A 23,940-nucleotide genomic window follows, 5' to 3' on the forward strand; every position below is an offset into this window, starting at 1 on the left:
CCGCTTAGCCATGGGCGGCGTAATGTTTGCAGAGCTTCAGTTACACACACAGAATACTAATGTGTGTGTGTGTGTGTGTGCGCGCGCACATGCATGCCAGCAGTGCTGACTGATTAACTTAACCTCCCCAACAGATATTATAATGTAATTAGTAGGGAGGTGTTGTCGGGAGCAGCAGTTGGATGCATTGCTAAGGAACCCCATAGCAATTAGATTGTTATGTCAGTTTAAGGATATAAGCATTTGGTCAGTTAGGACCAGGCGTTGTGTTTAATAACCCAGGGGTACAGTGAAGTAAGCTGTTACGCTCCTTTTTAAACGCAGAAGTAACTGACCGGCGGGTACTGCCTGGCTCAACACCACTGTAGCCAGTTGAGAGAGGTGTTAGGTTTTAGTAGCTCACTGTAATAAAAATACATACTCCAACAACACCGGTGGTCTAGATGCCTTCCCGAAGCAGGTTGTTTGACCGAAACATTGGTAAATAAGATCCATTAAATGTCGGAAACATCTAGATCACCAATGTGCTGGAGTTTCTTTTTATCAAGCTGCATTTTTCTCCGTGCACCTAGCAGCGCGTAAGGTGTGTGAGTAAATCTACTTCATTATAGCTTTTCAGAGCTAACTGGAATGGCGGTCTCAGGCAGGGTACAGTAGCTTTGCTCTCTCTCTATCTAGACACGCCTTGCTGCAGGCCCCTGGGGGGTGACCCACCTCACAGTGAGGACCTTGACAGACTCGCCACTGACTCCCCTTTGATGACCTTTTAATCGAGTCCTACTCCTGTGACTCGCAGGGACAACTTTCTTGTTAGGCTCACCGTTTTTCAAGGTTATACCGGGGAGTCAGTAGAATTGATCCTATCCGCTGTTAAGCCAAGGTCATGAATTGTAATACACCCGAAGTGGACTTTGTGTGTCCCCTCCATAGTCTCTACGGGAATCAATAGTCTGAATTGTCTTCCAGTGGAGGCTGCTGAGGGGAGGACGGCTCATAATAATGTCTGGAAAGGAGTGGCATCAGACACGTGGAACCCGTGGATCTGATGTGTTTGACACCATTCCGCTCCAGCCATTACCACGAGCCCGTCCTCCCCAATTAAGGCCACCAGCCTCCTGTGATGTCTTCTTTTAGGCCGGTATTTCATCGGATCAGCGGTAGATCCACCTTATCGCACGCTTGCCAATTAAATGAACATTTTGATTGAGCCAACATGTTGTAGTGTTTACCATGAATGAGGTCTATGCGAACTATAAAACATTGACCTTTAGGATGTGCATAGCTGAAAGAGCTTGATCGGATTCAATCCCGGCCATAGACAAGTAAAATGTAGAACATTATTGCGGATGCTTAGTTGGGAATTGACTCTCACCGGCCCAACAGATCAGATAAATGTCACGCTGTTCTCTGAAGCTAATATCCTGTTTCCTGTGTCATTGTTGTGTTTGCTGTGTTCTGAAAGGCTGGGGCAGCCAGAGCTCCAAGGTGCACATCCACCACAGCACCTGGCTGCACTTCCCTGGTCACAACCTGCGCTGGCTCCTCACCTTCGTCCTCCTCTTCATCCTGGTCTGTGAGATCGCAGAGGGCGTCGTCTCCGATGGGTGAGTCCGTTCCCCCTGCTCTTCCGCTGGAATCACGCCCCATGTTTGACATCACCGACTCCCCAGTACAATGCAACGACCGTACACCTCCATAACATTGAACACGAGTGGATCTTTAGCAAAGCTAGCAGTGTCATCAGACTTCTCAACTCCTCTGCTTCTCTCAATGACTGCTTCTGCTGTAGACTGTACTCTTTTCATAACTGTCCCCGCTCCCCCCACCTAGGTCACTAGGTCCTCTTCCTCCTCTGCACTTCTAGCCTTGCCTACTTTTATGGCAGCACTGTCAACTTTCTCCATTTAGTCTTCAACTTATCAGTCTCCCCCTCTTCTCACTCCACAATCCAATAGTGTGTGATTCACAAATGTAGGTCATAGGTTAAATAATTGCAGGAAATCAATCGGAGCCTTTGCATTCCCTTGCCTCTGTCTCTCTCTCTCTCTCTCTCATTCACTCTTTCTCTCGCTCTGTCTTTCGCTCGCTCTGTCTCTCTCTCTCTTTCTCTCTCTCTCTGGCTTTCACCTCTTCGCTTTCTCTTCTGTCCTTGTATGTTCTCCTCCTCTCACGTTGATTGCCCACGCGTGTCCCCTATAGTCCCCTACACATGATTAATGTAGGATTGCCTGTCGGCGCTGAGAGCTTCTTCTATGCGTTTGTGAATTGATTGGAAGAGCTCTCCTCCTGCACTTTCGCCCTAGAATACCATTCACAATAGCACAATGTCTGCTTGCAGCTTTTATACGGCATTGAGTGTGTGTATAGAATGATTTTAACTTATCCAATTGGGATGTGTGTGTGTTTGTGTGCATCTGTGTGTGCATTAAACCCCTTCTGTCCTGTGTGTGTTCTCCCAGGTTCACCCAGTCCCTCCACCTGCACCTGTACATGCCTGCAGGCCTGGCCTTCATGGCGGGGATCACCTCCATCATCTACTACCACAACATCGAGACCTCCAACTTCCCCAAGCTACTGCTAGGTAAAGGCTCCTTCATAGTTTTCCAAGCACTTTAACAGAGTGTGTGTGTATTCATACTCTGTGTTTGTGTGTGCGCGTCCGTACCGTGCAAATTATGCCAGAATGCCCACCCCACTTAAACATGTGTTAAACATCCAAGCCTCCAAACTTCAACTGCTGAAGTCTGTCTCCCTGTAGCGCAAAGATGCCTCTGGCTGTAGAAGATGTCCCCAATTACTGTTACGCGTGAGAGCAACCTCTTGCTAGGCTTTACTGAATGGTGGATAACCATGACTCACTTGCAGGCTTGCTGGCCCCTAGGGTCTTCTAAGCCCAAATCAATACAATTCAAATGTAAGGAAGTCTTTTGTACAGCATTGCGGTTTTGTCTAAACCACAGGCATTAATAATGTAATGTTAAACCCAGATGCATGGTTCATTTATATTCAGATGAGATGGCTTTTTGCTCTAGAGCAGGGGTACTCAACTCTTACCCTACGAGGTCCGGAGCCTGCTGGCTTTCTGTTCTACCTTACCTTAATTAATTGCACACACCTGGTGTCCCAGGTCTAAATCAGTCCCTGATTACAGGGGAACACGTTTCAAAATGCAGTGGAGCTGGCTTCCAGGGTCAGAGTTGAGTTTGAGGACTGTAAAGGTTGTAGGCAATTATCATTAAAGTGTAATTGTGTTATTCTGATTGGATGGATATCAATTCTACTGCAGTTCGAGGCAGAAACCCAAGTAATATAATATTCAATGTGTGTCCATCAAGCAGGAGTCAGAGATCTGCTTTGTGTAATGATTCTAGTCTTGTGTATTCCATACCGATATTAGGTTGAAAGGGGTTAGTTAAAAAAAATATATACTTTGTACTGTAGTTATCCTCATAAATCAGTTAGATTAAATAAGGCCATAAAATTCCATTTAATGTTGAACATATATATATTTTTTAATTAAAGTGAGGTGAGCGAGTTAAATTCAATATCGACCTTGGTTCACTAATCAAAATATGTTTTCCTCATGGGGAGGTTAAAATAGGTGTAGTTCGGCCATAACTCAAAATTAAGTTGTTGTGTCTCTTTACTGGAAGCGAATGGGGACATTATGTGACTATAATCTTGCATTTTTTTCAGTACAACTTTTTTTAAAATAAAAATGAAGTGAACTACTTAAGGCACTACTTAATTACATTTTAAGTAGTGATACAAATGTCAGCTGAGAATATTAAGATTGTAAAAAAGGATGCTTTCATGACATGGTACTGATGAGATTCTGCACAGCAAATTCTCCAGGGTTATACACTGATCCAGCATCTATACACTGTAAACACGTATTTAGGGACTACCCACCAAAATCTATGAGTTTAACATAAAAATGCAGGCTTCTGGTTCTGCTTCAATATTCGAATACCTTACTTCCCTTTTTATGTGCTCAAAAAGCATGACATTTGAAAATTCTAATTAAGTGATAATGCCCAAGAAGCCGGTGTTTGGACGATATATTGGTACAGGTATTGTTAGGCCCGAGATGAAGTGGAGGGCCAGCATTTCAGCCACAAAATGTGCAGAGGGAAAACATTTGTGCAAGGCCTGTTCTGACTAGAGATGAGCAATGTCTTCATACATGACCTTGGGAAACTCTAGGGAAGTGCTTGTCCAGCTCCGTAAAGCCTCAAACATAAATGATCCGCAACAGTGAGAACATTCTGACATCGTGCGCATGAAACAACTGGCGCAGGGTTGGCGGTTAGAGATATTTGGAACTCACGAGTGAAAAGGTTCACATTAAGCAGCTTGTTGCGCTTTGAGGTGTAATAGATCATGATGAACGGATATCAAAACCGTCTGGCAAATTGACGTTGAAAGATGAGACCAGCCATTCCCACCACCGACAAAGTCATACGCACAACATTGTGAAGAAAATCTAGTTGTTTCGACTAAATATTATTAAGTAACTGGTTCCACAGCCTTTTTTTTGTTTATAAAATGTCTTGGTCCCAGTGTTACCTGAACTTTTAGTTGGCCCAAACTTGAGAGAACTTTGGCAAAAACTCAGTCAATTGAAAACAATGTTTGCTCAACTTGTCTCACACTATAAATTATTATTTAGGATTATTTTTGTTGTTGTTGTAACAATTGGACCGAAAAGTAAATGGTTAAAAAGGCTGTGGAAGAAGTTAATTAATAATAATTAGTTGAAACAACTAGATTTATGGGTGTTTTTTTTGGAAACCCTTAAAGGGAAATTTTACAATTATATCAACTTCTTATGCACCACCCCAACATCAACATACACTGATGACCAAAAGTATGTGGACACCTGCTTGTTGATAATCTTATTCCAAAATCCAAAATGGTCCCCCCTTTGCTGCTATAACAGCCTCCGCTCTTCTGGGAAGGCTTTCCACTAGATCTTGGAAAATTGCTGCAGGGAATCGCTTCCATTCAGCCATATAAGCATTAGTGAGGTCGGGCACTGATGTTGGGCGATTAGGCCTGGCTCGCAGTCAGCGCTCCAATTCATCAAAAAGGTGTCCGATGGAGTTGAGATCAGGGATCTGTGCAGGCCAGTCAAGTTCTTCCAAATCAATCTCGACAAACCATTTCTGTATGGACCTTGCTTTGTGCACGGGGGAATTGTCAGGCTGAAACAGGAAAGGGCCTTCCCCCAAACTGTTGCCACATAGTTGGGAGCACAGAATCGTCTAGAATGTCATTGTATGCTGTTAACATTTCCCTTCCATGAAGGCCAAACCATGAAAAACAGCCCCAGACCATTATTCCTAACTTTACAGTTGGGACTATACATTGGGGCAGGTAGAGTCCTCCTGGCATCCGCCAAACCCAGATTCGTCCGTCGGTCTGCCAGATGTTGAAGCGTCACTCCAGAGAACGTGTTTCCACTGCTTCAGAGTCCATCGGCGGCGAGCTTTACACCATTCCAGCCGACGCCTGGCATTGCGCATGGTGATCTTAAGCTTGTGTGCTGCTGCTCGGCCATGGAAACCCATTTTATGAAGCTCCCGGCGAACAGTTATTGTGCTGACGTTGCTTCCAGAGGCATTTGGAGTGTTGCAACCGAGGACAGATGTTTCTTACACGCTGCACGCTTCAGCACTCGGCGGTCCTGTTCTGTGAGCTTGTGTGGCCTACCACTTTGCGGTTAAGCCGTTGTTGCTCCTAGACATTTCCACTTCACAATAACAGTACTTACAATTGACCGGGGCAGCTCTAATAGGGCAGAAATTTGACGAACTGAGTTGTTGGAAAGGTGGCATGCAGTTGAAAGTCACTGAGCTCTTCAGTAAGGCCATTTTACTGCCAATATTTGTCTATGGAGATTGCATGGCTGCATGCTCAATTTTATACACCTGTTAGCAACAGGTTTGGCTGACATAGCCAAATCCACTAATTTGAAGGGGTGTCCACATATTTTGTATATATAGTGTATATTAGAGTGATTTTGTCAAGAATCCAGTATACAGTGGGGCAAAAAAAAGTATTTAGTCAGCCACCAATTGTGCAAGTTCTCCCACTTAAAAAAATGAGAGAGGCCTGTAATTTTCATCATAGGTACACTTCAACTATGACAGACAAAATGAGAAAAAAAATCCAGAAAATCACATTGTAGGATTTTTTTATGAATTTATATGCAAATTATGGTGGAAAATAAGTATTAAAATAAATACTTTTTTGCCCCACTGTATATACGTATGTGAATGTTGTGTATAGACAGTATGGACAGCATGTGAAAAGAAAAGGTGTGTGTATAGCGGTAGTTACAGTATGTAGGATAAACCAAGACTAGAATACAGTATATACATATAAAGTGGGTAATACAGTATGTAAGCACCATTACAGTGTTTATTGACTATGTTCTGGACATAAGGGCAGCGGTCTCTAAGGTGCAAGGTAAAGTTTGTTTCTCAGTCTCTCGGTCCCAGCATTGATGCATCTGTACCGTCTCCGCCTTCTAGATGGTAGCGAGGTCACAGAGACATGGTTTTTGCAGTAATACTTTTTTGTCCACTGTGGCTTTCATTAAGTGAGATTCTAAGTGAATACTTTATCATAAAAATGTAATTCTTCAACACAATACAAGTAGTTAATAAAGCCTTATTTTGAGGGCCTAGTTTTACCCTAATGCAGTGGCCTGAATCTCATGGTTTTCAGGCCTGCAAGTCGCATTATGATGGCTTGCAAAGTGATGTATAATTCCTATTGGAATCCAGCCAGAGTGGGGATATTCACAGTATGATGGCTTGCGAAGTGAGGTGTAATTCCTATTGGAATCCAGCCAGAGTGGGGATATTCAACATTTTAAATGTTTATTCACCCGCAACCTGAATTCAGGCTGACTGCTGGGATGGGGAGACAAAGATATGAGACAAGGAACCAACCATTTCAGAAACCGGTGTAGAAAGTCCAAATAGCAGATTGGATTAGTTTAGAAAAATGATATTTATATTTGAGTAGGATATGATTCATGATTCAATCAATGTACATGCAAAATCATAGATATGGTTTAACTCTGGTTAAGACCAACACTTGGGTTCTTTAACAACAATGTTACACTGAAATATCAACACTCGGTAACACTTTCCTGTGTGGTAATTACCAAATAAATATTTTTGTTGCATCATCGAGACATCATCAAGCATCAACACTAATGTCTTCTGGTTGTTATAATTTGATAGCCAATATTCTTTATAGAGGATCTATAAAATCCTATCAATAAATGCCATGTCCCAGCTCAGTCCATTGCCCTATGAGCAGAAGACATTGAAAAGAATACGTATTTTTTTGGTTGAAATGATGTATTTTCAATGTCTTGTGCTCACTAGGTGGTCTTTGTCGTTTCACGGTTCTCTCATCGTCAATGTTGACTTCTTTCATCATCCCCTCAGTTGCCATGTTCCTCCTCTTCGTCTGATCACATACTTCTCTTCTCCTCCTCCTGCGTCATTAACTCATCCGCGTTCTGCCCATGTTCGTTCACTCTTCCTCCAGTTCCCTCGTTCACATCAGTGCTTGAGCCTCAACCTCGATGCGTTGCCAATCGGTGTTAGTCGAGGGAGTGACCCCACAGGCGGTATTTCTCGGACAGACTTTAATCTCTGATTACAGCTGGGGCTAGAGGGATGGATAGCCATAGACATGGAGAACATAGAAGGGATATGCTAGTATGGCCATATGTCAAACGCCGTTATCCATTCTCTCTTCTTACGGGATCTTTTTAAATGTTCAGTGAATAAGGCCTTTGTGGGAATCAAACCCACATCTCTAATCAGTAGTACTCACTCTTCACTTTCCTTCACAACCATCCTTCCATCGATCACCTTTTCCATAGGCTTCTTATTGACTCTGCCTTCCATTAGAGATTTACAGTACAACTGCAGGCCTGACAAATACTGTAAGTCATTGACCTTCAAAACAGCCACAACAAACACACTGAAAGGACTTACACTGAGTGTACGAAACATTAAGAACACCTTCCTAATATTGCTGCACCCCCCCTATAGAAAGGACTTATATTGTTGATTCGTTGACTGTGACTCACCATAGCAACCTGCTACAACAGGATCTGAATCGACCACCGTTTTCAATACTGAGTCCCTTCTTTTCACTCTGTTTCTATGGATATTGAGCTTAACAACCATGGACATACATCACTAAACAACTGGAAAGTTGAGGCGAGAGAGAAGGAAGGGAGGAAGGAAGAAAGAAAGGGAGGAGAAGAGAGCAAGGAGGGAGGGAGCGGGTGGAGGGGGAGGGGAGAGAACATGAGTTAGTGTTTGAGATGCAGGCCACGTTTCTGTTATGAACATCTGCGGACTTCACGGGGGAGGAAAAAGACCCCAAATCCCAGAATGTTCAGCATACTCATAAGAGACTCTGTTACCATGGTTTCTCTCCTATAAAACATCTAAAAAAAGTGTGAAAAATTACATCGGTCACGTCGTTTCGGATGTGTCTTGGGGATTTATAATGGATGGCATCCGTGAGTGGGTTGTCTTTCCAGCAGGTAGGCGCAGTCATTCTGACAGTTCCAGTACAGCTGTTCATTCCCTATTGTCACTTGAGTTTTAAACACGAGCAGTTCTGTCAGAAGTGCCATGACACAAAATGTAAACAAAACTGACACAAGCAGAGGAAAGATGGGGGGGAAATGAATTAGAAAATGTATATGATATGGATTCTAAATAATAGGTATGATATTCACTTTGTAGATATACAGTTCACTCCTTATGCAGTGTGTACAGTTCACCAGAAACAACATTCCTTTTACTTACTGGATATCTGCATAATCTGTTGGGAATGTATAGGACTTTCCTAACACAATTGCATTCGTCGGGAGTTGACTCGAGATGACTGACGATTCCCTTTATGAGTCCTGAGGTATTCAAATGTTTCTCTCTGATCCTCTCTAAAGCCCTACTGTTCTACTGGGTCTTGGCCTTTCTGATGAAAACCATCAAGTTTGCCAAGTACACGGAGCACGGCATCGGCCTGAGACAGCTCCGCTACGGCATCACAGGACTCCTGGCCCTGCTCTACGGACTACTACTGGCTGTGGAAATCAACGTCATACTGGGCAGGGTGAGCAGCAGTGTGTGTGAGTGGGGGATGGTGTGCGTGTGCATGTATTTGTGTGTGTGTGTGTGTGTGTCATCCTAGTGTGTTTTGTGTGTACGGGCATCTGTTTTCCTCAGTATGTCTGGACGTCTCTATCCTGTCTTTTCCTCTGCTTCAATCAGCTCTCCCCTCTTTCGGTCAAGCATTTTTGTATGCCCCTTTATATCGGATGTTAAATCGTGCTGCCATGCCTGTTTCTGAAGTAGATCGAAGGCAGAATGTGCTAGGTTGTTGTGAGTCGTACAATCAGAGGCGTCATGCCCAAAGGGGGCACCAGGGCACGTGTCACCTCCAGATTTCTGCATGACGCCCCTGTATGACACCCACTACTTGTCCCTAATTATAATAGGATGTTTATGATGGACTTGTTTGCCAGAATGTTTGAATGATTCATCATTTTAATCAGTGGGAGTTCTGTCTGGAGATTTTCTTCTGAAAAGAATGGAGGATGTCTTGCTACAGTATTATGGTGATCAGGATTTCAAGCTCTATTTGTGTGCGCGTGTTGGAGGACAACGACATATACTCGACGTGAGAATGGTATTCACGCGAGTGTGTGCGCATGCAGGTGGATTCGTGTTCATGTTGTGAGGCGTCAGTCAGGATCTTCCCATTCACAGCAGTCGCCTCTCCTCTTGGCACTATCCCACCTGGTCCATTTGTTCCTCTTTAGCATCCCATCTTGGGTTTGAGAGCAATCAGGCTCTTGGGCACTTGGCAATCATTGGCATTCTTCAATGGTTTGTATTGGTTAAGATGGGGACTAATCCAGCGGAGGCTCTTCAAGAGTAAGAAAGGGGAGGACCATTCTTCTCAGTCAATTTCTTAAAATAAAACATTGAAAAACTAGACTAAAATATATTTATACACATATTTAATACACACTATTTTGCAATGAAGGTCTACAGTAGCCTCAACAGCACTCTACAGTGTAACGTTACTTATTGTAGCGGGTTTACCAACTCATTAGTTCTATTAGCTATATTGACTAGAATGTTACTTTAGCTAATATGGGGACAACGATGTAGACTGTGTGTAGCGGTTATGATATGGTTTTGCTTGGAAAGGCTTTTTTTGCCTGGTCACATACAGCTGATGTGTTGTTCATTGAAGTCCACGAACGAATGGAAAAGCTGAGAAGAGAGTGCATAGAGGCTAGAATGAATACTACATTGCTGTGTGCACCTAGATTGTAAACTTTCATTCGGAGGCTAGGGTGTAGGGACATTTTTTGTATCCTCTAATAGCCTAAACCTTTGTGTTATTGAACCGAATGAATGGAATATGAATGACAGTCATCCAACATGCTGTAATAGAATAAGGCCATGCTCGTGGAGGGGAAAAAAATTGTCCTCCCTCATCATAAACGGCACTGACCACCACTGGACTAATCTCAGCACTTATTCTAATTACAGTTTATATTCATGATCACTAATGGGCAATTTTTTCAATGCCTTCATGATGCCTCGGGCTTCTACCAGAGCCATCAAACACAGAGTAGTTTATACATACATTCCTGTTTTGATAAAGGACTGTGTATATAGAGAGAGTGTTGTATGTTGCTTTGGTAACATCTGCAGTCAGGAAAGACACATCTGTTGGGGGAAGAGTCCTCTGAGTCCCAATGTACACTGACTAACTCTAAACATATACACTACATGACCCAAAAAGTATGTGGACACCCGGTCGTCGAACATCTCATTCCAAAATCATGGGCATTAAAATGGGGTTGGTTCCAACCTTTACTGCTATAACAGCCTCCACTCTTCTGGGAAGGCTTTCCACTAGATGTTGGAACACTGCTGTGAGCACTTGCTTCCGTTCAGCCACAAGAGCGTTAGTGAGGTCGCGCACTGATGTTGGGCGATTTGGCCTGGCTCGCAGTCGGAGTTCCAATTCATTTCGAAAGGTGTTAGATGGGGTTGAGGTCAGGGCTCTGTGCAGGCCAGTCAAGTTCTTCCACACCAACCTCAACAAACCCTTTCTGTATGGACCTTGCTTTGTCCACGGGGGCATTGTCATGTTGAAACAGGAAAGGGCCTTCCCCAAACTGTTGCTACAAAGTTGGAAGCACAGAATTATCTAGAAAGTCATTGTATGCTGTAGAGTTAAGAATTGCCTTCACTGGAACAAAGGGGCCTAGCCCAAACCATGAAAAACAGCCCCAGACCATTATTCCTCCTCCACCAAACTTTACAGTTGGCACTATACATTGGGGCAGGTAGGGTTCTACTGGCATCCGCCAAACCCAGATTTGTCCGTCGACTGGTATATGGTAAAGCATGATTCATCCCCCCAGAGAACGCGTTTCTACTGCTCCAGAGTCCAATGGTGGCAAGCTTTACATCACTCCAGCCGAAGCTTGACATTGCGCATGCTGAACTTAGGCTAGTGTGCAGCTGCTTGGTCATGGAAACCCATTTCATGAAGCTCCCGACGAATAGTTATTGTGCTGACGTTGCTTCCAGAGGCAGTTTGGAACTCGGTAGTTTGTGTGTTGCAACTGTGAGCTTGTGTGTCCTACCACTTCGCGGCTGAGCCGTTGTTGCTCCTAGACATTTCAACTTCACAATATCAAATCAAATGTATTTATATAGCCCTTCGTACATCAGTTGATATCTCAAAGTGCTGTACAGAAACCCAGCCTAAAACCCCAAACAGCAAGCAATGCAGGTGTAGAAGCACGGTGGCTAGGGAAAACTCCCTTGAAAGGCCAAAACCTAGGAAGAAACCTAGAGAGGAACCAGGCTATGAGGGGTGGCCAGTCCTCTTCTGCCTGTGCCGGGTGGAGATTATAACAGAACATGGCCAAGATGTTCAAATGTTCATAAATTACCAGCATGGTCAAATAATAATAATTACAGGCAGAACAGTTGAAACTGGAGCAGCAGCACGGCCAGGTGGACTGGGGACAGCAAGGAGTCATCATACCAGGTAGTCCTGAGGCATGGTCCTAGGGCTCAGGTCCTCCGAGAGAGAGAAAGAAAGAGAGAGAGAATTAGAGAGAGCATACTTAAATTCATACAGGACACCAGATAAGACAGGAGAAGTACTCCAGATATAACAAACTGACCCTAGCCCCCCGACACAAACTACTGCAGCATAAATACTGGAGGCTGAGACAGGAGGGGTCAGGAGACACTGTGGCCCCATCCGATGATACCCCCGGACAGGGCCAAACATTAAGGTTATAACCTGACCCACTTTGCCAAAGCACAGCCCCCCTACTTCACAATACCAGCATTTACAGTTGACCGGGGCAGCTCTAGCAGGGTAGAAATTTGCCGAATTGACTTGTTTGAAAGGTAGCATCCTATGATGGTCCCACGTTGAAAGTCACTGAGGTCTTCAGTAATGCCATTCTACTGTGCTCGATTTTATACTCCTGCCAGCAACGGGTGTGGCTGAAGTAGCCAACTCCACTAATTTGAAGGGGTTTCCACATACATTTGTGTATATACAGTTGAAGTCGGAAGTTTACATACACCTTAGCCAAATACATTTAAACTCAGTTTTTCACAATTCCTGACATTTAATCCTAGGACAAATTCCCAGTCTTAAGTCAGTTAGGATCACCACTTTAGTTTAAGAATGTGAAATATCAGAATAATAGTAGAGATAATTATTTATTTCAGATTTGATTTCTTTCATAACATCCCGAATGGGTCAGAAGTTTACATACACTCAATTCGTATTTGGTAGCATTGCCTTTAAATTGTTTAACTTGGGTCAAACATTTCGGGGAGCCTTCCACCAGCTTCCCACAATAAGTTGGGTGAATTTTGGCCCAGGTCAGGGCTTTGTGATGGCCACTCCAATACCTTGACTTTGTTGACCTTAAGAAATTTTGCCACAACTTTGAAAGTATGCTTGGGGTCATTGTCCATTTGGAAGACCCATTTGCGACCAAGCTTTAACTTTAACTTTAACTGATGTCTTGAGATGTTGCTTCAATATATCCACATAATTTTCCTGCCTTATGATGCCATCTATTTTGTGAAGTGCACCAGTCTCTCCTGCAGCAAAGCACCCCCACAACATGATGATGCCACCCCGTGCTTCACGGTTGGGATGCTGTTCTTCGGCTTGCAAGCCTCACCCTTTTCTTCCAAACATAACGATGGTCATTATGGCCAAACAGTTCTATTTTTGTTTCATCAGACCAGTGGACATTTCTCCACAAATTATGATCTTTGTCCCTATGTGCAGTTGCAAACCGGAGTCTGGCTTTTTTATGGCAGTTTGGAGCAGTGGCTTCTTCCTTGCTAAGTGGCCTTTCAGGTTATGTCGATATAGGACTCGTTATACTGTGGATATAGATACTTTTGTACCCTTTTCCTCCAGCATCTTCACAAGGTCCTTTGTTGTTGTTCTGGGATTGATTTGCACTTTTCCCACAAAAGTATGTTCATCTCTAGGAGACAGAACGCGTCTCCTTCCTGAGCGGTATGACAGCTGCGTGGTCCCATGGTGTTTATACTTGTGTAATATTGTTTGTACAGATGAACGTGGTACTTTCAGGCGTTTGGAAATTGGTCCCAAGGATGAACCAGACTTGCGGAGGTCTACTATTTCTTTTCTGAGGTCTTGGCTGATTTCTGTAGATTTTCCCATGATGTCAAGCAAAGAGGCACTGAGTTTGAAGGTAGGCCTTGAAATACATCCACAGGTACACCTCCAATTGACTCAAATTATGTCAATCAGAAGCTTCTAAAGCCATGACATCATTTTCTGGAATTTTCCAAGCTGTTTAAAGGCACAGTCAACTTAGTGTATGTAAACTTCTGACCCACTGGAATTGTGATAGTGAATTATAAGTGAAATAATCTGTCTGTAAACAATTTTTGGAAAAATTACTTGTGTCATGCACAAAGTAGATGTCCTAAATGACTTCCCAAAACTGTAGTTTATTAACAAGAAATTTGTGGAGTGGTTGAAAAAATGAGTTTTAATGACTCCAACATAAGTGTATGTAAACTTCCGACTTCAACTGTGTAGTGCATGCAAGCTTGACTATCTTGGTAACTGTGAGAAGACAAGAAAACACTCTGTATCATACTGGAAGACGTCTTGGGAATTATTTCTGCAGATATATATTAAACCGTGTGAAACTATACCCTCAAATGTACTGACAAGATGCAGTAATGATTGCCACGTCCTGTGTATTGAAAAGGTTTTGGTTAGACTTTTAGATGTGCGCTTAGAAAGAAGAAAAAAAGTAGCTAAGTTTAAAGCTGAGATCCGCATTAGGGGAAACAGCGCCACTAGCTGCTCCAGGCGTATTTGTTATTCTTTTTGTTTTGTTTATTACACGGAGAAAAGGAGCTCCGGCTTCGTGGTAAATATAAATGTGTAGTACATACTCTACTGTTCTATCGGGCGTGCGGTGATGTCCGGGGGAAAAAATGGTGTTCGTTATTTGAAGTAACGTCTCTGTTGTTGTAATATCACATATGGACGTGGCAGTTTCACCACCACAGATTCCAACTTTTAAGAAACATTTTCTTTGTTAAGTTTTTGTTTTACCTGGTGGGCGTATTCTCTGTAAGTGTTTGGAAGTTATGTGTCTATGCTGCAATTCTTCAGTAACCTAGTTTCCCCCAAGCTGAGACGCTCACTGCTGAACTGGACTGACTCTGTTACATTAGTGTTTCACTCTGTCGTCCAGTTTCAGCGCTCGGGGTACCAGGAGTGTGCCTCGTTCTTAGACCTAGTGCAGCCCATAATACTTCTCTTCCACAAAGCTCTAAAGCTGAATAGCTCAAGTGAACACAGTTCAGGGTTTCTTATTTCAGTGTGTGATACAGGGAGGCTTTGCCAAGGCTTTGATGCATTCGCAAAGACACGACCAGGCAACCCATAATTTAATACACAACAGAGCAAGCTTCCCTGTCAGATACTCTACATCACACATAATTATCAGATACTATCTGTCATATCCATTAGCTCACAGTTCCATCAAGATAATCATTATCTCTCAAACATTTGTCAGGCTTACGTTTGTGTTGCCGAAACTGTATATACGTTAGTGAATAGTTGCGTAGTTCGTTCCGTTGTTCACATTTGTGTTCTAAGTTCTGAATATATTCATTATTTAGGCTCTTTCTCTTTTAGTGAATCCTCCATCTGTCTTTTTCTCTCTTCCCACTTGATAACCCCTCTCTCCCTCTGTCCCTCCCCACAGCGCTACCTGTGCTTCACTGAGGCTACGGAGGTGAAACCCCCAGAGGACCTGCAGGATCTGGGGGTGAGGTTCCTGCAGCCCTTCGTCAACCTGCTGTCCAAGGCCACTTACTGGTGGATGAACACCTTCATCACAGCAGCCCACCGCCGCCCCATCGACCTCAAGGTCATCGGCAAGCTGCCCATCGCCATGCGAGCCCTCACCAACTATCTGAAGCTCCGCAAGGCTTTCGAGAGTCAGAGGGTAAAGGGAGTGAGTGAGTGAGTGAGTGAGTGAGTGAGTGAGATGGCAGCCAGTGGGCTGTAAGTTTTCGTAAAAACAATGGTCAAAAAAAGATTACAGTAATAGTATTGGATACAGTAAAATACGGTATGGTAACATACCCTACCTTTTTTTACGGCTCAAATAAGCAAAGAGAAACGACAGTCCATCATTACTTTAAGACATGATTGTCAGTCAATGCGCAAAATTTCAAGAACTTTAAAAGTTTCTTCAAGTGCAGTCGCAAAAACCATCAAGCTCTATGATGAAACTGGCTCACATGAGGACTGTCATAAGGAAGACCCAGAGTTACCTCTGCTGCAGAGGATCATTTCATCAGAGTTATCAGGCTCAAAAATTGCAGCCCAACTAAATGCTTCACAGAGTTCAAGTAAACAGACACATCTCAACTGTTCAGAGGACACTGCGTGAATCAGGCCATCATGATAGAATTTCTGCAAAGAAACCACTATGAAAGGACACCAATAATAAGAAGAGACTTGCTTGAGTCAAGAAACACGAGCAATGGACATTAGACCAGTGGAAATTTGTCCTTTGGTCTGATGAGTCTAAATTTTGAGATTTCTTGTTCCAACCGTTGTGTCTTTGTGAGACGCAGAGTAGGTGAACGGATGATCTCCGCATTTGTGGTTCTCACAGTGAAGCATGGAGGAGGAGGTGTGATGGTCCTTTGCTGGTGACACTGTCAGTGATTTATTTTGAATTGAAGGCATGGCTACCACAACATTGTGCAGCAGGTCCCATCTGGTTTGGGCTTAATGGGACTATAATTTGTTTTTCAACAGGACAATGCCCAACACACCTCCAGGCTGTGTAAGGGCTATTTGACCAAGAAGGAGAGTGATGGAGTGCTGCATCAGTTGACCTGGCCTCCACAATAACCTGACCTCAACCCAATTGAGATAGTTTAGGATGAGTTGGACCGCAGAGTGAAGGAAAAGCAGCCAACAAGTGCTCAGCATTTGTGGGAACTCCTTCAAGACTGTTGGAAAAGCATTCCAGATGAAGCTGTTTGAGAGAATACCAAGAGTGTGCAAAGCTGTCATCAAGGCAAAGGATGGCTAATTTCAAAATCTAAAATCTATTTTGATTTGTTAAATACTTTTTTTGGTTACTACATTATTCCATATGTGTAATTTCATAGTTATGTCTTCACTATTATTCTACAATGTAGAAAATAGTTTAAATAAAAAAAACCTTGAATGAGTTGGCGGGTCTAAACCTTTGACTGGTACTGTAAGTATTCAGACACTTTGCTATGAGACCCGAAATTGAGCTCAGGTGCACCCTGTTTCCATTGATCATCCTTGATGTTTCTCCAACTTGATTGGAGTCCACCTGTGGTAAATTCAATTGATTTGACATGATTTGGAAAGGCACACACCTGTCTTTTTAAGGTCCCACAGTTGACAGTGCATGTCATAGCAAAAACCAAACCGTGAGGTCGAAGGAATTGTCCGTAGAGCTCCGAGACAGGTTTGTGTCGAGGCACAGATCTGGGGAAAGGTACCAAAACATTTCTGCCACATTGAAGGTCCCCAAGAACACAGTGGCCTCCATCATTCTTAAATGGAAGAAATTTAGATTCACCAAAACTCTTCCTAGAGCTGGCAGGGCCAAACATAGCAATCGGGGGAGAAGGGCCTTGGTCAGGGAGGTGACCAAGAACCCGATGGTCACTTTGACAGAGCTCTAGAGTTCCTCTGTGGAGATAAGGGAACCTTCCAGAAGGACAACCATCTCTGCAGCACTCCACCAATCGGGCCTTTATGGTAGTGGTCAGACGGAAACCACACATCAGAAACAGCCCGCTTGGAGTTTGCCAAAAGGCACCTGAAGACTCTTTCAGACCATGAGAAACAAGATTCTCTGGTCTAATGAAACAAAGATTGAAATCTTTGGCCGGAATTCCAAGCGTCACATCTGGTACGGTGAAGCATAGTGGTGGCAGCATCATGCTGTGAGGATGTTCTGGGACTGGGAGTGGGAGACTCGCCAGGATCGAGGCAAATCAAATGAATGAAGCAAAGTACAGAGATCCTTTAAAAAAAAAAAATGTTACCCCTTTTTCTCCCCAATTTCGTGGTATCCAATTGTTGTAGTAGCTACTATCTTGTCTCATCGCTACAACTTCCGTACGGGCTCGGGAGAGACGAAGGTTGGAAGTCATGCGTCCTCCGATACACAACCCAACCAGCCGCACTGCTTCTTAACACAGCGCACATACAACCCGGAAGCCAGCCGCATCAATGTGTCGGAGGCTACACCGTGCACCTGGCAACCTTGGTTAGTGCGCACTGTGCCTGGCCCGCCACAGGAGTCGCTGGTGCTCAGTGCTCGACAAGGACATCCCCACCGACCAAGCCCTCCCTAACCCGGACGACGCTAGGCCAATTGTGCGTCGCCCCACGGACCTCCCGGTCGCGGCCGGTTACGACAGAGCCTGGGCGCGAACCCAGGGACTCTGATGGCACAGCTGGCGCTGCAGTACAGCACTCTTAACCACTGCGCCACCCGGGAGGCTAGTACAGAGATCCTTGATGAAAACCTCAGACTGGGGTGAAGGTTCACCTTCCAACAGGAAAATGACCCTAAGCACACAGCCAAGACAACATAGTGGCTTTGGGACAAGTCTCTGAATGTCCTTCAGTGGCTCAACCAGAGCCCGGACTTGAACCCGATCGAACACTTTGGAGAGATCTGAAAATAGCTGTGCAGCGACACTTCCCATCCAACCTGACAGAGCTTGACAGGCTTTACAGAGAAGAATGGGAGAAACTGCCAAGCCTGTAGCGTAAAACCCAGGAAGACTTGAGGCTGTAATCGCTGCCAAAGGTGCCTCAACAAAGTACTGAGTAAAGGGTCTGAGTACTTATGTAAATGTGATATTTCAGTTTTTATTTTTTAAATAAATGTGACTCGTTTCAGGGAAGCTAGGCATATGTTGCGAGTCACTACTTCACAGGAGTGCCATATCAATATGCGTTTTTTGGCAGAAATGCTTGTGAACTTTTTTGTGCCTTGACAACAAACTTGTATGCCATCTGTAAATATGAATTAAATTGTTAAATTACAAGCCTAGTTGGTTTAGCCACAGAAAAAGTCAGCAACCTTCCCGCTAGCCATGATTGGCTGCAATAATGAGTGGGCTGGATAATGCTGAGAGATTAATTAGGATTTGTCTGCCATGTAGCAGTCTGTGACATGAGCTGGTCAGTATGTGCAGGTAATCCTTTCTAACACGGCTTTTTTGAAAGATATCACGTAGTAGAACTGCATAAGTGTTGCTCTCCACTTTCTGGAGGACCGAATTTTGAAATCAGTGGAATTTGAGTATGATGGCTAAGGAGATGGAGAAAATTCTGGCGTTTGATTGCAAATATGCAGACGGAGTCGAAAAGAGAACACACAGAAGGCTGTTGTATAAAACACCAGTCTCCTGATTACATCTTCAAACTAAGGGCAACCATGGCATCCGTGACAGAGAAGGAGAAGTGTCCATCCATGTGTATGGGTAAGATAGTCTAGCTAGCTACATTTTCAGATATTACACATTTCAAATTTTGTCAGAAAGTTGTTTTAATTTCAAGTTAGTGTTCTGTTAGCTAGCTACTTAACGTTAGCTGGCTGGCTAGCTAGCTAACGTTACATATTTGCTCTGTGCAGTAATAATATTCATTTCTCAGAGCCATTTGCATTGCTAGTTATAGCCTAATGTTAGCTAGCTAACATTGAACCTGGTTGGTTAGCTACCTGGAGATTCATGCAGGGTAGTAACATTATGAGTTGGGATTATGGTTCATTACTTAGCTAGCTACGTGTCTAAACAAAAGACTCCACTATGCAAGTAACAATTTCAATAGAATGTTCATGATGTCACTGCAATAATTGTTGATAGACGTAGCTGTCAATTCGCTCTGGCTATCTACTCCGATTTCAGAGCTCTCTCGCCTGGGTGTGCCAGAGTGCAGAATAACTGACGAATTTGTGAATGCTCAACACCCGTTGAATATGGCCGGTGTCAGTAAATGTTGGCAAAAACGTGTAGTTAAATTGTTGCCAGCAGCACAGTTGCAATCACCAACCCTCTGGAGAACATAAAAAACAGTTTAACCAGCTCTGCTAAGGCGAGTAAAAGGTTCAGAGAGAGCTCTTTTCTCATTTGTGTCTGGAAGCAGCTAGCCAACGTTAGCCAGTTAACTTGGGTGCTTGACTGCTGTTGTTAGGTCAGAACGCACAGATCAACCCGACTCCTCGGCCAGAGCATCCAGTGTGACCTCTGAACGCTCCGAGAGCGAACCGCTCTGAAATTACGAACGGACAATCTGACAATGCTCTGAGTTTACGAACACCCAGAGCGCACTCTGGCACTCCAGAACACACCCGTAGTATAAACCAGCCTTTAGTCTTGAAATCTTTGGTTGTTTTAGTATATAGCCTCACATGTGAATTCTTAAAGAGATGTGTGGGGCTAAAGCTTAATCGAGCCGGTCGATGAGAAATTAGCAAACATTTCTAAAAATCTGTTTTTGCTTTGTCATTATGGGGTATTGTGTGTAGATTGATGAGGGGGAAAAAATTATATAATCAATTTTAAAATAAGGCTGTACTCTAACATAATGTAAAAAAAACATCAAGGGGTGCCTTCAGAAAGTATTCAGATTCCCCCACATTTTCTTGTGTTACAGCCTAAATTTTCTAATGGATTAAATGTATATTTTGTTTTGTCACTGGCCTACACACAATACCCCATAATGTCAAAGTGGAACTTTGTTTTTTGGCATTTTTACAAATGAATTAAAAATGGAAAGGTGAAATGTCTTGAATGAAGTCTTCAACCTCTTTGTTATGGCAAACCTAAATATGTTCAGGAGTAAATATGTGCCTAACTAGTCACATAATAATTTGCGTGGACTCTGTGTGCAAAAATTGTGTTTAACATGATTTGTTAATGACTACCTCATCTCTGTACCCCACACATACATTTATCTGTAGTCGAGCAGTGAATTTTGAACACAGATTCAACCACAAAGACCAGGGAGGTTTTCCAATGCCTTGCAAAGAAGGACACCTACTGGTAGATGGGTAAAAATAAAAGCAGACATTGAATGGTACCCGCAAAACACCAGTCTCAACGTCAACAGTGAAGAGGCGACTCCGGGATGCTGGCCTTCTAGGCAGAGTTCCTCTGTATAGTATCTGTGTTCTTTTGCCCATCTTTTCATTGGCCAGTCTGAAAAATGGCCAGCATCCTGGAGTTGCTTCTTCACTGTTGACGTTGAGACTGGTGTTTTGCGGGTACTATTTAATGAAGCTGTCAGTTGAGGACTTGTGAGGCATCTGCTTTTCAAACTAGACACTCTAATGTACTTGTCCTCTTGCTCAGTTGTGCACCGGGGCCTCCCACTCCTCTTTCTTTTCTGGTTAGGGCGAGTTTGCACTGTTCTGTGAAGGGAGTAGTTCTGACAAATAGCCTTCATTTCTCAGAACAAGAATAGAATGACAAGTTTCAGAAGAAAGGTATTTGTTTCTGGCCATTTAGAGCCTGTAATCAAACCCATAAATGCTGATTCTCCAGATACTCAACTAGTCTAAAGAAGGCCAGTTTTATTGCTTATTTAATCAGACAACAGTTTTCAGCTGTTCTAACATAATTGCAAAAGGGTTTTCTAGTGATCAGTTAGCCTTTTAAAATGATAAACTTGGATTAGCTAACACAACGTGCCATTGGAACACAGGAGTGATGGTTGCTGATAATGGGCCTCTGTATGGCTATGTAGATATTCCATTAAAAAAATCAGCCGTCTCCAGCTACAATAGTCATTTACAACATTAACAATGTCTACACTGTATTTCTAATCAATTTGATGTTATTTTAATGGACAAAAAAAGTGCTTTTCTTTCAAAAACAAGAACATTTCTAAGTGACCCCAAACTTTTGAACCGTAGTGTATATATTTGATTTGCTGTAATATGAAAATACATTACCTAGCAGCCAACCTGCTTGCACCAATCCCATGTAATTACAGTAAAATACTGTAAAATGCAAACCCCACCTCCCCTCAATGAATTGAATTAATTAATTACAATTACAGTAGAATTTACTTTTAGAGTATTATACAGTAAATGTTACAGTAATGTACTGTTTGTCATTGCTCGGATATTACAGTAACTACTGGCAGCCAGTTACCTGTTAGTTACCGTAAAACAACGGTACCAAATATTACAGTATATATTACAATATATATATATATTTTTTTTACAGTGCAGGGATTAGCTTGGATGTTCCACACAGTGACAAATAAATATAGTGTTAAGTGTTTATATAAGAACAGATTGCACAGTATGTTTTGGTTGATATGAATCTTTCTTTTGAAGCATGACATATTCTGTTTGGATTGCATTTTGTTAGGTTGCGTCAATGCAGCTTGCCCAGTCGGATTGTTTCAATAAAATGTTAATACGAGTAACTAAAAAGCATCAATTTTACTTGTTCTCTAAACAATTCAACTCTGTTCTCCAATGCCCTGTGGTGATTTGACATGCATCCGTAAAACTGAGATGGATTTCCAAATAGATGATTCTCTTCTCTAGTTAACACTATATCCCCCCACACACTCACACACATCCGACATTCCGGTTCCCTTACTGTGTGTTACTGTCCAGTTTCACAGGAAATAAGATCATGTAACATCCCAAGCCATATCTGGTAACTCTGCAGGCTAAATAATGTTATTTTGCTTATATGTTGATTTGACACAACCGTGAATATGTGAAACTTGAGACTTTAATCATCACACAGAGTAGCAGAGGGACAAACCCAGTCACCACACACACACACACACACTTCCCACTTTCTTCCCATGAAAAGTCGAGTTCTTTCACCCTGTGAGGGGTCAAAAAGTCGCAGTGTTCACAGTAGAATGATAATGACCTTGCTCCTCTTAATCTTTTAGTCTTCTTTTCCCTTCCATCTCTCTACTTCATCTCTCCATCTCTTTAATCCTTCTCTCCTCCTGGAAGGACGTGGGGTGCGGATTCACAAGCAGCCCGGACTGTCTCATTGACCTCGGAGTCCAGTGTGCACTGGAAAACCCTGACCCTGTTGTGACCTTTGATCCTTGACCCCTGTCCCCTGCCACGTGTTGTGTCTCACTGAAAGAACCACGTCTGACCAACTCTCTCGCTATCTCTCTCAGAACCGACTTCTTGACCCTAACCAGTCAGGCTTCAAGGCGACTCACTCAACTGAGACCGCTCGTATCTGTGTCAGAGGTTCTCCGCTCTGCCACAGCTGACTCTATCTGCTGCCTTTGACGCTGTGAACCATCAGATCCTCCTCTCCACCCTCCTGGATTGCGTCCTACCTGGCAAGTCGCTCCTACCAGGTGGCGTGGAGAGAATCTGTCTGCACCATATGCTCTTACTACTGGTGTCCCGCAGGGCTCTGTTCTAGGCCTTCTCCTCTTTTCTCTTTTCACACAAAGTCGCTAGGGTTCTGTCATATCCTCACATGGTCTCTCCTATCATTGCTATGCAGATGACACTCAACTACTCAAAAATCTTGGTGTGACCCTGGACAACACCCTGTCGTTCTCTGCAAACATCAGTGACTCGCTCCTGCAGGTTTATGCTCTACAACATCCGTAGAGGACGACCTTTCCTCACACAAGATGCGGAGCAGGTCCTAATCCAGGCACTTCTAATCTCTCGTTTAGACTACTGTAACGCTCTGTTGGCTGGGCTCCCCGTGTGTGCCATCATACCCCTGCAATTTATCCAGAATGCCGCAGCCCGCCTGGTGTTCAAACTTCCCAAGTTCTTCCATGTCACCCTGCTACTCTGCACCTTCTTACCTTCAGGTTATGCTCAAACCCTACATCCCATCCTGAGCACTCCACTCCACCATCTCTGGTCTCACCACCTCTGGTCTCTTACTTTGTTAATGGTAAATGTATTTTATACGATTGGGATGTGTTGTCTCACCTAGCTATCTTAAGATGAATGCACTTGTAAGGCACTCTGGGGTGGTTTGAAACAAGTGCAGGGTTAAAACAAGCATATGGGTATTTACACTACAGTACAGCACTAGGGTATGAACAGAACATCTGTTTGTTGCTGTCCAACTAGAAACCATATGCATAAATACATATTTGGATTTGGCTGAGATGGGGCCCAAGGGAAAATGGCCATAGGGTCTGATTATGACAGTTAGTGTGTAGTGACAAATCCTATATGAGCTAGAACGCATGAATTGCTTGGGACGTGACGTGCAC

At 43.4% G+C, this 23,940-nt stretch overlaps 1 protein-coding gene across 2 annotated transcripts in view; it reads left to right on the top strand.

Moving 5' to 3' along the window:
- Positions 1 to 23,940, top strand: part of LOC139369398 (ATP-binding cassette sub-family C member 8-like) — a 142,514-nt gene that overhangs the window by 23,728 nt on the left and 94,846 nt on the right. For both annotated transcript variants that reach the window (XM_071108684.1, XM_071108678.1), the window contains exons 3-6: positions 1,463 to 1,604; positions 2,460 to 2,581; positions 8,996 to 9,162; positions 15,383 to 15,625. In XM_071108684.1, coding sequence (XP_070964785.1) covers positions 1,463 to 1,604; positions 2,460 to 2,581; positions 8,996 to 9,162; positions 15,383 to 15,625 — 674 coding nt within the window. The remainder of the gene's footprint in view (positions 1 to 1,462; positions 1,605 to 2,459; positions 2,582 to 8,995; positions 9,163 to 15,382; positions 15,626 to 23,940) is intronic.

Source organism: Oncorhynchus clarkii, chromosome 2, assembly GCF_045791955.1.
Source record: "Oncorhynchus clarkii lewisi isolate Uvic-CL-2024 chromosome 2, UVic_Ocla_1.0, whole genome shotgun sequence".
Classification (NCBI taxonomy): Eukaryota; Metazoa; Chordata; class Actinopteri; order Salmoniformes; family Salmonidae; genus Oncorhynchus; species Oncorhynchus clarkii.